General features: G+C 41.6%; 1 protein-coding gene across 1 annotated transcript in view; it reads right to left on the bottom strand.

The window, feature by feature from the left end:
* The window catches only part of itga9 (integrin, alpha 9), a 570745-nt gene that overhangs the window by 363718 nt on the left and 189530 nt on the right, over positions 1–17497 (bottom strand). The window contains exon 15 of the mRNA XM_041190128.1: positions 6311–6468. Coding sequence (XP_041046062.1) covers positions 6311–6468 — 158 coding nt within the window. The remainder of the gene's footprint in view (positions 1–6310; positions 6469–17497) is intronic.

Raw genomic sequence — 17497 nt, forward strand, 5'->3', positions numbered from 1 at the left:
GACAGCACTCCCTCGGCATTGCATTGAAGAATCAGCCTAGATTATGCACACAAGTCTATGGAATTGAGACTGCACTCATGACCTAGAGTGCTACCACAAAATTAATATATTACATTATTAACCAGACTTTAGTTATAGCACACAACTAAACCTGCTCCTCTCATTATTGAACCCACAACATATCCTCCTAGATCACTTTGCTGACCAGAACTAAATTATCAATAGCAAAGGCTCTTTAACAACCGACACTCATAATTGCAAATGGGAGTTTATGCGCTGAAAAAAAATCAAATGATTCCTCTTTGCTGATTCTGAATAGATTATTTGTTCAGACAAGGAATAATTCAGAGGTTTGAAGCATCTGGCTAAGCTAGACAGACAGAGGTGCTGACAATAATATGTCAGTCTTTAATATCTTCTGCCCTGACCCAGCGTTTCTCTGCTTAAGTTTTTTATACTAAGTAGGTCAGGAATAGGGATAGAGAGAAAGGAGCATTGTCCAGGAGAACTCATAGGAGAATAGAAACAGGCCAAGAATGAGCAGCCATGTTGTTTCCTGCCTCCAGGTGCAGCTTCATGGAACAGCCATAGTGAACTGAAGTTGCTGAGCATGGATTGTGCTTTTAGGTTCTCAAAATAAACAAGGGGGTCATTTTAATCACCAGAAGATCACATAGGCCAAGCTAACCTCTGTGCCAAAGTTCCAGATATATATTCCCACCACTCAATGCTTTATGTCAGAAGAACTAATACCCATTTTTGCCCCACCATTGTTGGTTGTGGCTTCAGCTGTCTAGGCCCAAAGCTCTGGAATTCCCTTCCTATAACTCTTGGCCTCTCTACCTCTCACTTTTCCTTAACGGTATTTCTTAAGAGCTACCTCTTTAACTAAGCTTTTGGTCAACAATCCCAACAGTTCTGATGGAAGATCTTTGGCCTGATAAGTTAACACTTCCTCTTTCCAGAGATGCTGCATGATCTGCTGAATGTTTCCAGCATTTTCAGTTTTTATTTCTAGTAGTTCCTTCTTTGGCTCAATATCAATTTTTTGGCTTTACATGTTTTCAATATCAAAGGAACTATATCAGTGCTGGTTGTAGTTTGTTTATACAATGATACGGTGCATAAGGAAGCCCTTCAGTCCATCATGTCTGTGCCAGCTGATTGTTGAACAATCTAATTAATCGCATTCTCCTGCTTGTTCCCTAAAGTCATCTAGGAGTTTCTTCAAGTATTTATCGAATTCTCTTTTTCATGTGACTACTGAATCTGCATCCACTACCCTTTCAGGCAATGCATTTCAGGTCAAACAATCACTTTCTAAAAAACTGTTCTCTCATGTCGCCTCTGACTCCTTTGTAAATTATCTTAAATCTCTGTCTTCTGGTGACTGACACATCCACCACTAAAAACAATTTCTCTTTATTTATTCTATCAAACCATTATTTTGAGCACCTCTATCAAATCCCCTCTTAACCTCCTCTGCTTCAAGGAGAATGACCTCAACTTTGCCAATCTCTCCACATAACTGAAGTTCCTCATCCTGCGTACCATTCTAGCTAATCTCTTTTTCCTGCCATCTAGATGGCCTTGACATCTTTCCTAAAGTGTGGTGCACAGAATTAAACACAATACACAAACTAAGGCCTAACTAGTGTTTTATAAAGATTTAGCATAACTTCCTTGTTACTGTATACTGTTCTTCAAACTAAGGATTCCATACGCTTTCTTAAAAGCCTTCGCAACTTGTCCTGCTACCTTCAAAGATTTGTGTGCAAACACCCCAGATCTGTCTGTTACTACATCACCTTTAACATTGTATCAGTTAGATCATTTTACCTCTCCTTATTCTTTCTACTATCATCAGATCCTGCAGTAGTGAGTCCAAATCCTTCTAAAGAAAGTCTAGCAAATATGTGTGCCTGTGTCCAAGTCAGAAAGTTGTATGTTCCAGTGCCCATGCCAAAAACTTGCGCATGTATGTAAGCTGCCACTTCAGTGCAGTACCAGGGAAATGCTGTACTGTCTGTGTTTTTGCCTGGGATATTAAACTAAGAACCGGTTCACCCCCTCAGTTAGACATAAATTTCCCACGGACCTATTCAAAGAAGAGCAATGCCCTGACCAACATCTTCCTTAAACCAATATCAGTAAAACAAAATATATGAGCAGCTATTATTGCTGTTAGTGATACTTTGCTGAACAGAATTTAGCTTTCATGTTTCCCTGCATTAAAACAGTGACTACATTTCAAAAAGTTCTTCACTGGCTGTAAGTTACTTTGGGATGCCTTAAGTTTCTGAAAAATGCTATGTAAATTTAAATCCTTTCGGAAATTAAAAAATTAAAGTTGTACGCTTTCATAAGCATAACTAATTGCTAACTCATACATAATTGTACAATGCAATATAAATTACAGGTAGAGTATCAGAACTTGATTAAAAGGGAATTAAAATATGTACAACAGCAACTGGGATAGTGTCCCATATGTTTCACAGGTGCAAAATCAGACAAAAATTGATCATGTGATCAAATGTTTGGTCAAAGTGGTAGATTTTAAAGAGTGGTGTGAAGCTGAATAAAGAGATGGGAAAAACTAAAATGTGTAGACAAGAAATCCTAGAGCTTGGGCCATGAAGGTTGAAGGCATGGCCACTAATGGTGAGGCCAAGGAAGTGGGGGATGCACAAGAGGCTAACGTCGGTGGAACACAGAATCCTCAGACAGTTAGAGGAGGTTACAGAGAAAAGGAGAGATGAGGCCACAGGGCAATTTGAACAGAAGTATGGGAGTTTATAAACTGAGATGTTGGTGGCCCGAGAGCCAATGTAGGCCAGTGAGCACAGAGGTGACGGGTGAATGGTAATTGGTGTGGGTTAAGATATTGCAACAGAGTTTAGGATGTGCTCAAATTTATGGAGAGTGGAAATTAGGAGGCCAGTCAGGTGATTATTGAATTATTTGAGTCTGGAAGTAACAAGAGCAAAGATGAGGGTTTCAGCAGCAGATGACCAGAGTTGATGCAGAAATGGGCAATATTATGGAGATGGCAGTGGTCAGTCTTGGTGATAGAGTGGATATAGAGTCAACAGCTCAGCTTATGGTCAGATGGGATGCTAAAGTTGCGAACAACCTTTTTAAGCCTGACAGTAGCCCAGAAGAGGAATTGTATCAATGGTAAGGGAATTGAGTTTGTGGCAGGGTCCAAAATCAATGGCTTCACAGATTATTTTTCCAGAGACAACTGTGTGGGGGTGGGCTGAGAAGCCTTTGAAGGAGGTTAAAGGTTAACTGGATAGGTAAGAGTGAGAGGACAATAAACAAGAGGTGTTGATGAATGGCGGTTTGGCTAACAAGTGTAAAAGTCCATAGACTGTTTGAGAAGGATAAAAGGGGATTGTGCACCATGGTCACAGCCACAGATGGTACAATTTATGATTTAGGCTGTTTCAATTCTGTGGCAGCAGCAGAAACCTGACTCGAGAGGTTCAAACACAGAGATGCACGATAGATGGACACAGATTTGGAAGACAACACCATTTCAAGAACCTAGGAGAGGAAAGGAGATTGGAGATGAATGCAAGGACGGAACAGTATGCGAGGTGGGGGCTGATGGGTCAGGAAGAACTAGGAATGAGAACTATGGGTCATATCTGCAAGATATAGGAACACAGCACCAAGTACCTGCAGTGTTTTGTAGAAATCCTGCAGGTACCTGTGTGCACATCTTGTCTGTAGTAACACCGATTCACCAACAGCAACCAATGTTTCATCAACAACAGAGGAATAATGGGTATTAGGCCAAAAGTTAGATGCTTGTCGGCAACTTCTTCCTTCAATGGTACTGACATGACGTGGAAAAACATTTACCTTGGTCAAGAATGAGACAAAAGTGTCTTCTAGAGTTTACTGCTAAAATTCAATTATTATTTACATATTAATATTAATGATATACGAAAAATAATACTTGATCAAAGTAGGAAATTGGTAATCGTCTTTCTTTCCAAGAAAGTTAGATTGACAATCTGGAAAGAATTCCTGAGACCACCCATTATCCATTTCTGGCACTGTGTCCAGCTATAGCTAGATGTAATACAGATGCATTGGAAAACATTCAAAACAACAGCCACCAGGAATGACTCAGGGGCTTAATGAGGAGAGATTGGAGAAACTCAGATTGTTCTCACTAGAGCGACGGAGATTGAGGGGGGACTTGATAGAAGTTTACAAAATTACGAGTGGCATGGACAGAGTAGATAGTCAGAAGCTTTTTCCCAGGGTGGAAGAATCAATTACTAGGGGATATAGATTTAAGGTGAGAGGAGAAAACTTTAGAGGAGATTTGCGGGGCAAGTTTTTTATGCAGAGGGTAGCGAGTGTCTGGGATTCGCTGCCAGAGGAGGTGGTGGAAGCAGGTACAATAATGGTGTTTAAGAGGCAGCTTGACAAATACATGTACAGGATGGGAATAGAGGGATACAGACCCCGGAAGTGCAAAATGTTTTAGTTTGACAGGCAATATGATCGGCGCAGGCTTGGAGGGCCGAAGGGCCTGTTCCTATGCTGTACTTTTCTTTGTTCTTTGTTAATCTGTTATCAAAGGAGAATAGACTAAGATGGTGGAACATGATTCTATAACAATAGAAAGAGTTTAAAAAGATTACTGTGTATTTTGTCTACAACCAGGAAAGAAGAGTGTCAGACCTGAATTTACATAGCACCTTTTACAACCTCAGGACATTCCAAAGCACTTTGTAGCCAGTGATTTTGTTTTGAATTCTGGTCACTGTTGCAATGTAGGAAAGGGAGCTCTAGGTCACGACTGGACAAGAAAAACAAACTGAATAAAATTTAACAGTTTCAGTTATACAATAGACTGTCGCCAAGGATAGTGAATATAAGTGTTTAAGTTTCATACAAGGAATTATCAATTTCCTGATTCTGCAGAGAGTTGGGTAGCATTGATCAGTAATGCATTTGTGTAGCATCTTACAGAAACCTCGGACCTCCCAAGTGCATCACAGCCAACGAAATATTTTTTGAAGTGCATTCACTCTTGTAATGCAGAAAAGTTCACCAAAGTTCCACAAACAGCAAGACACACCTGGCCAATTAATCTGTTGGTTGTAGGGTAAAAATTATCAGGACTCCCCTACTCTTCTCCAGATAGTGCCATGGAATATTTATGCCCACCTAATAGGGCAGACAAGGTTTAACGTCTCATCTGAAAGATAGCATCTCCAACCTGCATTACTCTCAACTCTTTCTTGGACTCGAACTCAAGTTCTGTCGAAGGGTCATGAAGACTCGAAACATCAACTCTTTTCTTCTCCGCCGATGCTGCCAGACCTGCTGAGTTTTTCCAGGTAATTCTGTTTTTGTTTTTACTCTCACAGTACTGTGCTACAGTATCAGCCTAACTTTTTATCTTCTAACATTCAGAGTTCAATTCTCGTTCTGGGGTCAGGACTCTGAGGTCAGGTGAAACACCCGGGTACTAATTCAGCAACAGATGCCAACGTGTTATTTGACCAGCTGCCCAATTAGTGATCAGGGTATATGCTTGCCATCTAATTAAGAATGGCAGGAGACTGGAGGCCAATTGAAACCCTCCGACAATGACAGATCAACAGCCTCTCAATTAGAGGTTGGAGATTCCCAAGTAGCTAGAAGAGAGGGGCATCTCAAGATGCAGGTGCCCGCTGAAGACTTATTGAACATGCAAAAATAAAATTGGCTACAGCTGCAAGACTGCTACTGTAGAGGGGGAATCTGTCCTCAGGCAGCCCTGTGGCTACAGCTGTGGTCACCTTGGTCATGGACACGGGTGTACTCGGAGGGGTGGGGTAAGAATGTTATATTGCTATAAGGAGCAATCACCCTAGTCTGATGCTGGGAAGCCGCCTGCATTCATCAGCCGGGATTTGACCTCAGCGGAGGGGCCAGATGACTTCTTCAATGTGTCCTTATAGATCACTTCAGGTCCTTAATTGGTTACGCACTGCTTGTGAGAGGTAGTTACGCCCTGCTCCTGCCACCCCCTGACTCCCCCTGCTTCCCAACCAACCATTTCTAAAAAGGCCCATAGGCAGGAACATGCCGACAAACTGGCATGTTAGCCAGTGCCGAGAAATTATGGAACCATCCAGCTCTAAGCTGGTCTCTGTGGCCATTTAAAAATTCAGTCTCCTGTTTCACACAACCCAATCCTTATTTTCACCAGTAAAGAAAACAAAATCAACTGAGAAGAGATTTGCAAACAGATCTTTAAAGACAGATTTTATCTCTTGAGGTGACGTAGTGGACTGACCTTGACAATGACGAAGTAGTGCTTGCAACTCTCTTTCCTGGAGGACAGCTCAATTTTCTCCACGACCTGGCTCATTGGTTCATTGGCATAAATGTAAACTCTGGCCTGCAGACCTTTCCCTTTCTTCACTGCATCTGCTGTCAGATTGTAAATCAATTCTGCAATGAAGCAATGAATTAAGTATTAGTTAGTAAAGTGATTACAGCATATGTGCTTGAACAACAGTCCAGCATTCAGGGGGACTAAACAAGGACAATCTAGTTATACAGCAGCATCAAAGATAATGAGATTCTGCTGATAATTAACCTCAATAGAATCACCACCTGTTTGCAATAATATAGAGTAAAAAAGTCACACAGAGAATTCTATGTTTGCAATGTGTTTGGACATATTTTTGATAACCCACAGATGCAGCTTGTATTATTTCACTCACATCTTTTTTCTAGTATTCACCACACAGTGACTGACTGTTCGTCAGCTTGTATTCCTATAGTCAATCCATGGGCAGGGCTTTGAATCATGTTTGGCTGAGGGGTAATGGTATGTTGGATACAGAGTTTATGTAACACATGGGTTTCAGAATAAGCATCCACAAAAAAAATCGTGCAGATTAAAAGCTCCCACAGGCCAAACTGAAAGAACACATTAGTGATTGCTGCTGAAGAAAGAACTGAAAAACACAAGAAATAGAGAGAAACACTGTCAGAGATAAAGGAAAAGAAAAGGATTAACAAGAGAGATTAAGAGACAAACAGGGATGGGACAAAACAGAAAATGGGAGAACAGGAGACAAGAGGAGAGAGGAGCAAAAGAGAAAGGCATACAGATGAACTAGCAGAGGAGCTGAGAGGGAATGGGAGTGAGGGGTGGGTGGGAGAGAGAGAGGGAGAGAGATGTTGAGAAGTTGGCAGATAGGGAAAGGGGGAGAAAGTGTGTCACCAAGTCAAGCAGCAAAACAAATGCAGATATAATGGCCAATCCAAGCAGGCTCCAATATCACAATCTCATAGATTATGTAGGGAAAGGATATCAATTCATCATAATTCATTTTAATTTCTTTACAGTAATATACATTTTCAATAAGAAAATAAAATTAAATGCATCAAGTTGCTACAGTCTTAAGAGTGGATTGCTAAACAGTGAGTTTTAGGTTCTTGGGACAGATTTTCTTCATGCATATTCAATGTTATAAGATTTTGACCAGTCTGTTAGCTGTGCTTTTATGCTACCCTTCTGAAATGATGCTTATTTTGTAAAATCAGGAGAAAATGGCAAGTCAAGGAGAGCTTGTTCTAACTATTGTAAGAAATATAATGCTGACTCCTGTGTAATGTGAATAATTGGGACTGAGTGTATCAGTCTGTAATTTGTGTAACATTTTTTCATTTTATTCATATGGCTGGGGAAGCAGTTAGTTTGATGTTGAGTTTAACAGCCCATTCAACGGGTTCAGCGTGAATGGTTGTGCTGCCACCAGGAATGTATCTCTCAGGGCAGAAACTCACTTACAGCACCCCCCCCACCAATGTTCTGGTCCACATGGGTGCTCCTTCCCCATCTGTGGCTTCTCCACTAATCCTCCACCGCCCCCCGGACCTTGCCTCGCCTCCCCTCACCGCCCTGAGACCTCTCCACATTCACCTGGTCCCGCACTTCCGAATCTAAAACTCTGCAGACGGCTTCCTGTCCACTGCACCTTCTATGCCTAGAGAACTGCCAGCCACTCTCTAAGGTGGGACTTTCCCCTAACTGAGGGATGGAAGTCCCATTCCCAGCCAATTAACACTCATTAGAGTGTTAAATGGCTGCGGGGCAGGCAGTATCAGCAGTGATGCATCCGCCGCTGACTCTTTGGAGGAGGGGGGGGAACCCCACCATCCTAAAAATCCAGGCCTATGAGAAAAAGCTAACTAGAAATATAAAAACAGATAGCAAGTGTTTCTACAAGTGTGTAAAAAGTAAAAGGGTAACTAAAGTGAGCACTGATCCTCTGGAGAGTGAGTCTGCAGAATTAATAATGGGAAATAAGGAAATTGTGGAAGTGTTCAACAGATATTTTGTGTCTAGCTTCACTGTAGGAGACACAAATAAATTACTTGTAAATAAAGAGGTGAAAGAGAGGGAGGAACTGAAAACAATTACAATCACCAAGGAAAGGGTACTGAGCAAACTATTAGAACTAAAGGCAAACTAGTCCCCTGGACTAGATAAAATTCATGCTAGGGTCTTAAAAGAAGTGGCTGTGGAGATAGTAGATACATTGGTTGTAATTTTCCAAAGCTCCCTCAGTTCTGGAAAGGTCCCATCAGATTGAAAAATAGCGATTGCAGCACCTTCATTCAAGAAAGGAGGCAGATAGAAAATAGGAAACTACAAGCCTAACGTCTGTCATAAGGCAAATGCTGGAATCTATTATTAAGGAGATTATAGCAGCGCACTTAGAAATTCTTACTGCAATCAGGCAGAGTCACCTTGGCTTTGTGAAAGGGTAATCATTTTTGACTAATTTATTAGAATTCTTGGGGAAGTAACAAGCAATGTCGATAAAGATGTGGTATTTGTGGATTTCCAAAAGGCATTTAATAAGGTGCCACATCAAAGGTTACGACACAAAATTAAGAGCTTATGATGTAGGGGGCAACATATTAGCATGAATAGAGGGCTGGTTAGCTAACAAAGCAGAGAGTAGGATTAAATCAGTCAACTCTAGGTTGGCAATCTATATCAATGACTTGGACAAAAGGACCGAATGTATGATTGCTAAATTTGCTGATGACACAAAAATAGGTAGGAATTTGTTAAAACAACGTAGCGAGTCTGCAAAGAGGTATAGATAGGTTAAGTGAGTGGGCAAAACTTTGGCAGATGGCGTATAACATGGGAAAATTGCAGGAAGAGTAGAAAAGCAGTATACTATTTAAATGTAGAAGAGATTGCAGAACTCTGTGGTACAGAGAGATCTGGATATCCCAGTACCTGAATCACAAATGAGTTAGCATAAAGGTTATAGCAATTGATTAGGAAGGCAAATGGAATGTTGTTGTTTATTGTAAGGGGTATTGAATATAAAAGGGAAGTTTTGCTCCAGTCGGACAGGGTGCTGGTGAGATCACAACTGGAATACTATCTACAACTTTGGTCTCCTTATTTGAAAAAGGATATAATCACGTCAGAAGTAGTTCAGAGAAGTTTCACTCAACTGATACCTGGGATTGGAGGGCGGGGGTGTTATCTTATAAGGAAAGGTTGGATAGATTGGGCCTGTATCATCCAATGGAATTTAGAAACATAGAAACTAGGAGGAGTAGGCCATTCAGTATGATCATGGTTGATCCTCTATCTCAATGCCATGTTCTCACTTTCTCTCCATACCCCTTGATTCCCCTAATATCCAAGAAATTATCAATTTTTAAGTTCAAGTGAATACATGCCCAGTAAAACCAATCTCTCCTCATATAACAGCCCTGCCATCCACGCTACCAGCCTAGTGAACCTTTGCTGCATTCCCTCTATGGTAAGTATATCCTTTCTTAGGAAGGGAGAACAAAACTGTATGTGATACTCCAGGTGTGGTCTCACCAAGACCTTGTATAACTGCATCCCTACTTCTGAACTCAAATCCTCTTGCAACGAAGGCCAACATACCATTTGCCTTCCTAATTGCTTGCTGCATCTGCATGCTTGCTTTCAGTGATTGGTGTACAAGGACACCCAGGTCCCTTTGTACATCAACATTTCCCAATCTATCACTATTTAAATAATACTCTGCCTTCCTGTTTTTCACACCAAAGCGTATAACTTCACATTTATCCATGTTATACTGCATCTGCCATGTGTTTGCTCATGCATACTTGTCTAAGTCACCCTGAAGCCACCTTGCAGCCTCCTCACAACGCCGCTCAGTTTTGTGTCATCAGCAAATTTGAAAATATTGCATTTGGTTTCCTCATCCAAGTCATTTAAAAATATCGTGAATAGTTAGGGCCCAAGCATTGATCCCTGCTGTACACCACTAGTCACCACCTGCCATCCAGAAAAAGACCCATTTATTCTCAATCTCTGTTTCCAGTCTGTCAACCAATTCTCAATCCATGCCAGTATATTATCCCTGATCCCATGTGCTTTAGTTTTGTCCAATAGCCTCTTACGTGGGACCTTATCAAAAGCCTTCTTGAAATCTAAATACACCATATCCACTGGATTCTCCCTTATCTATTCTGCTAGTTACATCCTCAAAAAACTCCAGTAGATTAGTTAAGCATGATTCCCTTTCATAAATCCATGCTGACTTTGTCTAATCCCATTAATGCTTTCCAAGTGTTCTGTTACCAGGTCTTTTATAATAAACTCTAATTCCCCGCTAGCAATTCCCCACTACTGATGTTAGGCTAACTGGTCTATAATTCTCTGTTTTTTCTCTCCCTCCTTTTTTTATTTGCCACGCTCCAATCTGTAGGAACTGCTCCAGAGTCAATAGAATTTTGGAAGATGACTGCCAGTGCATCCAATATTTCCAGGGCCACTTCTTTTAGTACTCTGGGTAGATAATCAGGTCCTGGGGATTTTTCAGCCTTTAACCCCATTAATTTCTCTAGCACCATTTTTTTACTAATACTGAGTTTCTTCAATTCCTCCCTCTCACAAACATTTCTGGGAAATTATTTGTGTCCTCTTTTGTGAAGACAGAACCAAAATATGTTCAATCCTTCTACCATTTCTTTGTTCCCCATTATAATTTCCCAAGTTTCTGACTGTAAGGCACCTACATTTGTCTTTGCTAATCTTTTTCTCTTCACATATTTATAGAAGATTTTACAGACAGTTTTTATGTTCCCTGCAAGTTTACTCTCATATTCCATTTTTCCCTTCTTGGTCAATCTTTTTGTCATTTTTGCTGAATTCTAAACTGCTCCCAATCCTCAGGCTTGCTGCTGTTCCTGGCAACTTTATATGTCTCCTCTTTGGATCTAATACTACCCCTAATTTCTTTTGCAAGCCATGCTTGAGCCACCTTTCCAGTTTTATTATAGGGCCAGAGAATGAGAAGTGATCTCAGCTGCTTCATTAATGACTTTCCCTTCAATCAGGTCAGAAGATTGATGATTGCACAATGTTCAACACCATTCGTGACTCCTCTGATACTGAAGCAGTCTGTGTCCAAATGCAGCGAGACCTGGACAACATTCAGGCTTGGGCTGATAGGTAGTAAGTTACATTCGCCTCATACAAGTGCCAGGCAATGACCATTTCAAGTGCAGTTCAGGCCACAATCAGATCAGCCATGATCTTATCATATGGCTATACAGGCTTGAGGGGCCAAATGGCCTACTTCTGCTCCTAATTGTTTGTTCATATGTTGATGGTCTGACTAGGATGGCCACAGTCATAATTTGAGCTATTCCTCATGTTCCTCTTGTGCAACAAGTGGCCACAGCTTCCCTGACCCATCTAGGATTGTGCAGGTTTTCTGTGGAAGGTTGAAACCTAGGCCTTCAGCACTCAGGTCTGTTACCAGGGGCAGAATCTTCCGGTCCTGCCAGCAGCAGGAAGCTTGACAGGTGGGGGATCTTAATTTGGCGGGAGGTCAAAAATCAGTTCCCAACGGCAGGATGAACTTTAGCAATTTATATTCTAGGGAGTTTCCCAATGAACAATGTCAGGAAGTCCTTTTGTATGCATCAGCATGTCTTGCATGCTCAGTAAAAGGCCACCTTGCCAGAATTAAACTCCCTCTCCAAATTAAGTCCACCACCAGCAGGAAATTAAAACTGTCACATTCGCTTCTGCACATAAGTGATGTGCACCTGCGGGGTGGGGGTAGATTTCTTCCATGTTCAACGATGAGTTGCCACTGCATTGTCCTCTTTGAGGAGTGTCTGTAAATGCCAGTCCACACTCAAGACCGAACAAGTTGCCTGGGAGATGACCAAGGCAGGAAGGGTTAGTGAGTTAAGGTGGAGTGGTGGCCAGGCAAAGGTAGAAGAACCATAGAACACTACAGCCATTCGGCCCTTCTAATCTGGGCCGAAATATTATTCCACTAGTCCCATTGTCCTGCGCCCAGTCCATAACCCTCCAGACCGCTCCCATCCATGTATCTAACCAATTTATTCTTAAAACTTAAGAGTGAGCCCGCATTTACCACATCAGATGGCAGCTCGTTCCACACTCCCACCACTGAGTGAAGAAGTTCCCCCTAAACCTTTCCCCTTTCACCCTAAAGCCATTTCCTCTCATGGGAGGGAAGGGATAGCACAGGCTGTCCAGGTGCCCTGCACCCCATGAGGTATTATTTATATGGATTTCCAAAAGGCATTTGATAAAGTCATTCAAAAGGGAATGGTAGTCAAAGTGAAACTCATGGTGTTGACAGAAAATCACTGACCTGGTTACGAGATTGGCTGAGGTGCAGGAGACAGAGAGTAGGAATAATGGCCAGCCACTCTCATTGGCAGGATGTGACTAATAGAAATCTGTGTTGGGGCCTCAACTATTCAAAGTAATCAATAACAATTTAGATGATTGGACACATATTCAAATTTGCAAATGAGTAGTGTAGATGGAAGCATAAAATTATAAAGAGATAAAAGATTAGTGAATGGCAAAACTGTGGCAAATGGATTTCAATGTCAGCAATTGTGAGATTGTTCAATTTGGACTTAAAAGGGATAGATCAGAGTACTTTGTAAATAGGAAAAAGCTAGAAGCAGTGGAGGTTAAAGAGACCTGGTGGTCTATGGACATAGGTCAAAATAGCATAAACAGATACAGAAAATAATAAAAATTGCTAATGGAATGCTGGCCTCTATATATAGAGGACTAGAATACAAAGGTTCAGAAGTCAAAGGCTATGGCTAAACAAAGTTCTGGTTTGCCTACACCCGCTGAACTTTCTTCAATTCTAACATAAGAATTAAGGAGCAGGAAGGGGCCATTTAGCCTCTCAAGCCTTCCCCGCCATTCAAAAATATTCTGGCTGCTCTGACTGTAGCCTAAACTCCACTTTCCTGCCTGACCATAATATCCTCGACTCCCTTGAGATCAAAAATCTGCCTAGCTTTCAATATATTCAATCACCATGCCTCCACTGCTCTCTGGCGTAGAGAATTCCAAAGATTAATAACCCTCTGAGAGATGTTCTTTCTCCTCTCCTTAAATGGGAGACCCCGTAATTTGAAACTGTGCCACCTTGTTCTAGATTCCCCCATAAGGCAATACATTCTTTCAGCATCTACCCTATCAAGCCTCTCAGAATCTTATATATTTCAATAAGGTTACCTCCCATCCTTCTAAACTCCAAATGAGTATACACCCAATTTGCTCAACATTTCCTCATTATGAAAACCCCTTCATCCCAGGAATTAACCCAGTGAACCTTCGCTGAACTGCCTCCAATGCAAATATATCCCTCTCTAAGTAAGGAAACCAAAACTGTACACAGTACTCCAGGTGAGGTCTCACCAATGCCCTATACAGTAGTAGTAAGACTTTCCTACTTTTATACTTCATGCCCTTGCAATAAAGGTCAATATTCCATTTGGCTTCCTAATTAATTGCTGCATCTGCATGCTTAAGTTTTGCATTTCAAGTATGAGGACACTCAAATCCTTCTGTATCGCAGCATTCTGCAGTTTCTCTCCATTTCAATAATATTCTGCTTTTCTATTCTTCCCCCGAAGTGGACAAACTCACATTTTCCCACCTTATACTCTAGCTGCTAAATTTTTGCCCACTCACTTAACCTTTTGAGGATTATTTGTGTCCTCCTCACAACTTGCTTTCCTAGCTACCATTGTATCATCAGCAAATTTGACTACAATGCACTCGGTGCCTTCATCCAAATTATAAATATGGATTGTAGATATTTGATATGTGCATCTTGGTGGGTCCACACGCAGTGTTAGAGTTAGTGGCACTGGGTGAGAAGACTGGGTGGTGACAGTAGAGTGTAGGAGGAGGTGTCTTGAGGCGGAGGCAACCGTGGTCGGTCCACTTTGAAGGGGGCAGAGCAGTCACAGTGATGCTTTGTGGGGCAGTGAGGAAGGGCCTCAAGTGCAGAATTTTCCACTCCTGTCAGCAACGGAAATTGAGGCGCGCAGCGGAGCAAGAGTTGGTTGGGGTCCAAAAATTAGTTTCCCGACATTAGGCAAGTAGTTTGCAATCTTGTTCTTCAAACTTTCATGGCGGTTTAAAGGTCAAATGTCCCACTGATCTATGTCGGGAACCCCATTTTCATCTTATGAATGCTCAACAAAAACCCAACACACCGGAATCTTGTGCCCCCTCCAAATTTTGCCAACATTTCACGACTGTACGTAAGTGGAGTACACCTGGCGAGGGAGATTTTTTCCTGGACTTTCAGGTCAGTAGACGCTGCTTTTGCTTCCTTTCACACCGAACTCTGAGATATAAGCTGCCTGTCACACGCACTGCACCAAGGCTGGACACAGGGGAGGGCTGAGACTGAGACAGGGCAGCCAGGGGAGTCAAGGAGCAGATTGGAAGAGTGAATGGCTGATGGGTACCATTTAAATATGGCATCCAGACATTGCAGCCTATGAGCTGACCTATGCCTGCCCTGCCTCAAAATTTCCACTTGCTCCTTGTGGCTGTCCTTCTCTCCAACAAGTCGCATTCCAACTTTTGCTTCCGCCACCGCACCTGGTCTCTGGAATGGAAAATTCCACCCCCAATTCTTCTCTGCCAACCCGATTGAACTTAGTTTTATTTACTTAATTAATCAATTAAAGTTAAATTAAAATTAGGGACTCCTTTTTAAGCTGCTCCAGTTCTCATCCTTTTACTCTGCTCCATTCCTTGTTTTTGCTTATTCGTTCATTTTATTCTTTGCTTAACACTTATTACTTACATGTGTCAGACTTTAATATAATGAAAATTCAGAACCATCCAATGTTAGTATCCTCAATTTAGGTAATTTTGAAATAAATTCATCACTTAGCTGAATATTCCTAGGCTCCGTGACCCCTCTAACATCGCTTTATCAGACTTTAAATATTTTTTCAGATCCTTCCCTGCATTACAGATTGGCATCTCCTTTCAATCTCTTCCCCTATGCTTTACAGCCTATTTCCACTGGCTGGCAAGTCTAGGGCTACAAAATATTGCTTAAAAATTAGAGCCAGACCTTGCAGGGATAAAATTAGGAATCGGCTGTAAAGAGTGGAAGAAGTTTGTTTGGAACTGTCTTCTGCAAAAGGCAGTTGGGCTTTATTCAATGATTTCCATCAGCCAGAGCTAGTAAGGAGCATGGGGCAAAATTGAATGTATGGAGTTAAATCACAAATCAACCAAGATCTCACTAAATTGCAGAAAGGCTCATGTGGCTAAGCGGCCTATTTCTGTTCCTCTGTTCCTCTATTCCTATATGCAAAAAGGGTGAGCACTGCCCTTGTGAAGCAAACTGTTTGGGCCAAATGACTGTTTCCATGGTGTAATTTCGGAGTAATTTCCTTACACTGACGGCTTTGAGGTGAGCGCAATGGCCACAAGGGAGAACAGTAAAATGACAGTTTTCATAAAATCAAAGGTCTCATGTTCCCATGTTTTTGTTTTAATCATAATTCCTCTAATTTAACAGGATTGTGTTTTGTTTTTCTTCTAGCAACCTTTATATTTTCCAGCTGTTTCCTGCAGCATGTTTCTGATAAGATGAAGGGGCATTCAGAACTACACAGGTACTACATTAAGATAAAGGTCATCCCTCCAGACAGGAGCACAATTATAGAGTTTCCTAATTTGTGTCCAAGTGTAATTTATTTAATAGCCATTAAAGGAAAGGCAATTATTATAAATTGGGATGAGTCGGGTGGGGGTGGGGGGGGTTGGTGATGAAGAGAAAGCCTTTTTATGCTGTTCTTCAACTGCTACATGGAGCATTGGCTGAATATCACCCCTCCCCCACATCTCTGCCAGCATAAAGCTCTATTCTTCCTGTAACAGAGGATTCTTCATTCTCGCTAGTAATTTCAAGTAGCCACACTCACTGCTTGAATTCCTGTGGCAAGTAGAGTAAGGGATTATTTCTGGTTTTTTGCATTTATTTTTTTGAACCAGTCATGGCACTCACATATTCTGGAGGCTGTTTGCAGACAGCAGCTAAATGGCCAGTTTTGCTATTTGCACTAGTCCCAGTGATTGACGATCCTCCTGCTTATACCTCAAAAGAAATCAGATAGATAGAAATTGCAGTACAGAGCAAGGCCATTCAACCTGCCATGTCTGTGATGGTACTAGCTCTTCAGCTGCAGCTGCCCTATGAATGAGGGTGGCTCAGGCAGAAATAAAAATGAAAGAAAATAGCTTAAAGATAAAAGTTAGGATATTTTGTTAGTATGATTTCAAACTAAATGGTCACCGCTTAACTCCAGACACCTCAGCATGATAGGAGGGGAAGTTGAGTCTTGCTTCTGTATATGAACAAAAAGTGGGTGTCAAAGTTAAAAGTCAGAGAATGCTGAAGTTTCAAAATTATGATAACACCCAAGTCAAAAGAAATAAGCACCTAGGTAAGGATGTAGTTGCTGAGATACCTACAAACCAAAGTAACTGATAGCACTGAAAGACTGCTGAGGCAGCTAACATACAAGACCATGAGGAACAGCTAAAAAGGAGCACCTATACAATCCAAAGGGTGCATACATGCAGCCCAAGGCAGTCAAATAGTGTCAGGATGAAGCATCTTCCATCCAGAATTTAGAATTCTTGGAATGATCTGAAGTCCACAGCTGGGCAGGCAGCCTAGAAAGCCAGGACTAATCACTCTAGGCCTTAGGAACCAGGTGTATTACTAGCTGGTAATTTAATGTAATCTGAAGATGGTTGTATTAGAGAACCATTGAACCAATTTACACCAAAACTTGTTATTGAATAAACCACTCAGCCAGAATCACACAGGAGTTGTTGTTGAAGTGCTTCTTCTTCCTCCTCAGTTCTCTTCTCAGGTCTGACCCACAGCACCACGACATCTGCCAGAGGTAGGACAAGGAGGCAGGTCCCAAATCCACCCCAGCTGGAACGGGGATCGAACCCCCTGCTGTTGGCGCTAATCTGACCCACACAAGCCGTCCAGCCAACTGAGCCAACTAGCCCCCTTGAGAAGGACTAACATCCTTTTTTTGAAATGGTAATCATGGTAGAAATTAGATGAGATTAAAATGATGAAAGCAA

Source organism: Carcharodon carcharias, chromosome 6 (assembly GCF_017639515.1).
Source record: "Carcharodon carcharias isolate sCarCar2 chromosome 6, sCarCar2.pri, whole genome shotgun sequence".
Classification (NCBI taxonomy): domain Eukaryota; kingdom Metazoa; phylum Chordata; class Chondrichthyes; order Lamniformes; family Lamnidae; genus Carcharodon; species Carcharodon carcharias.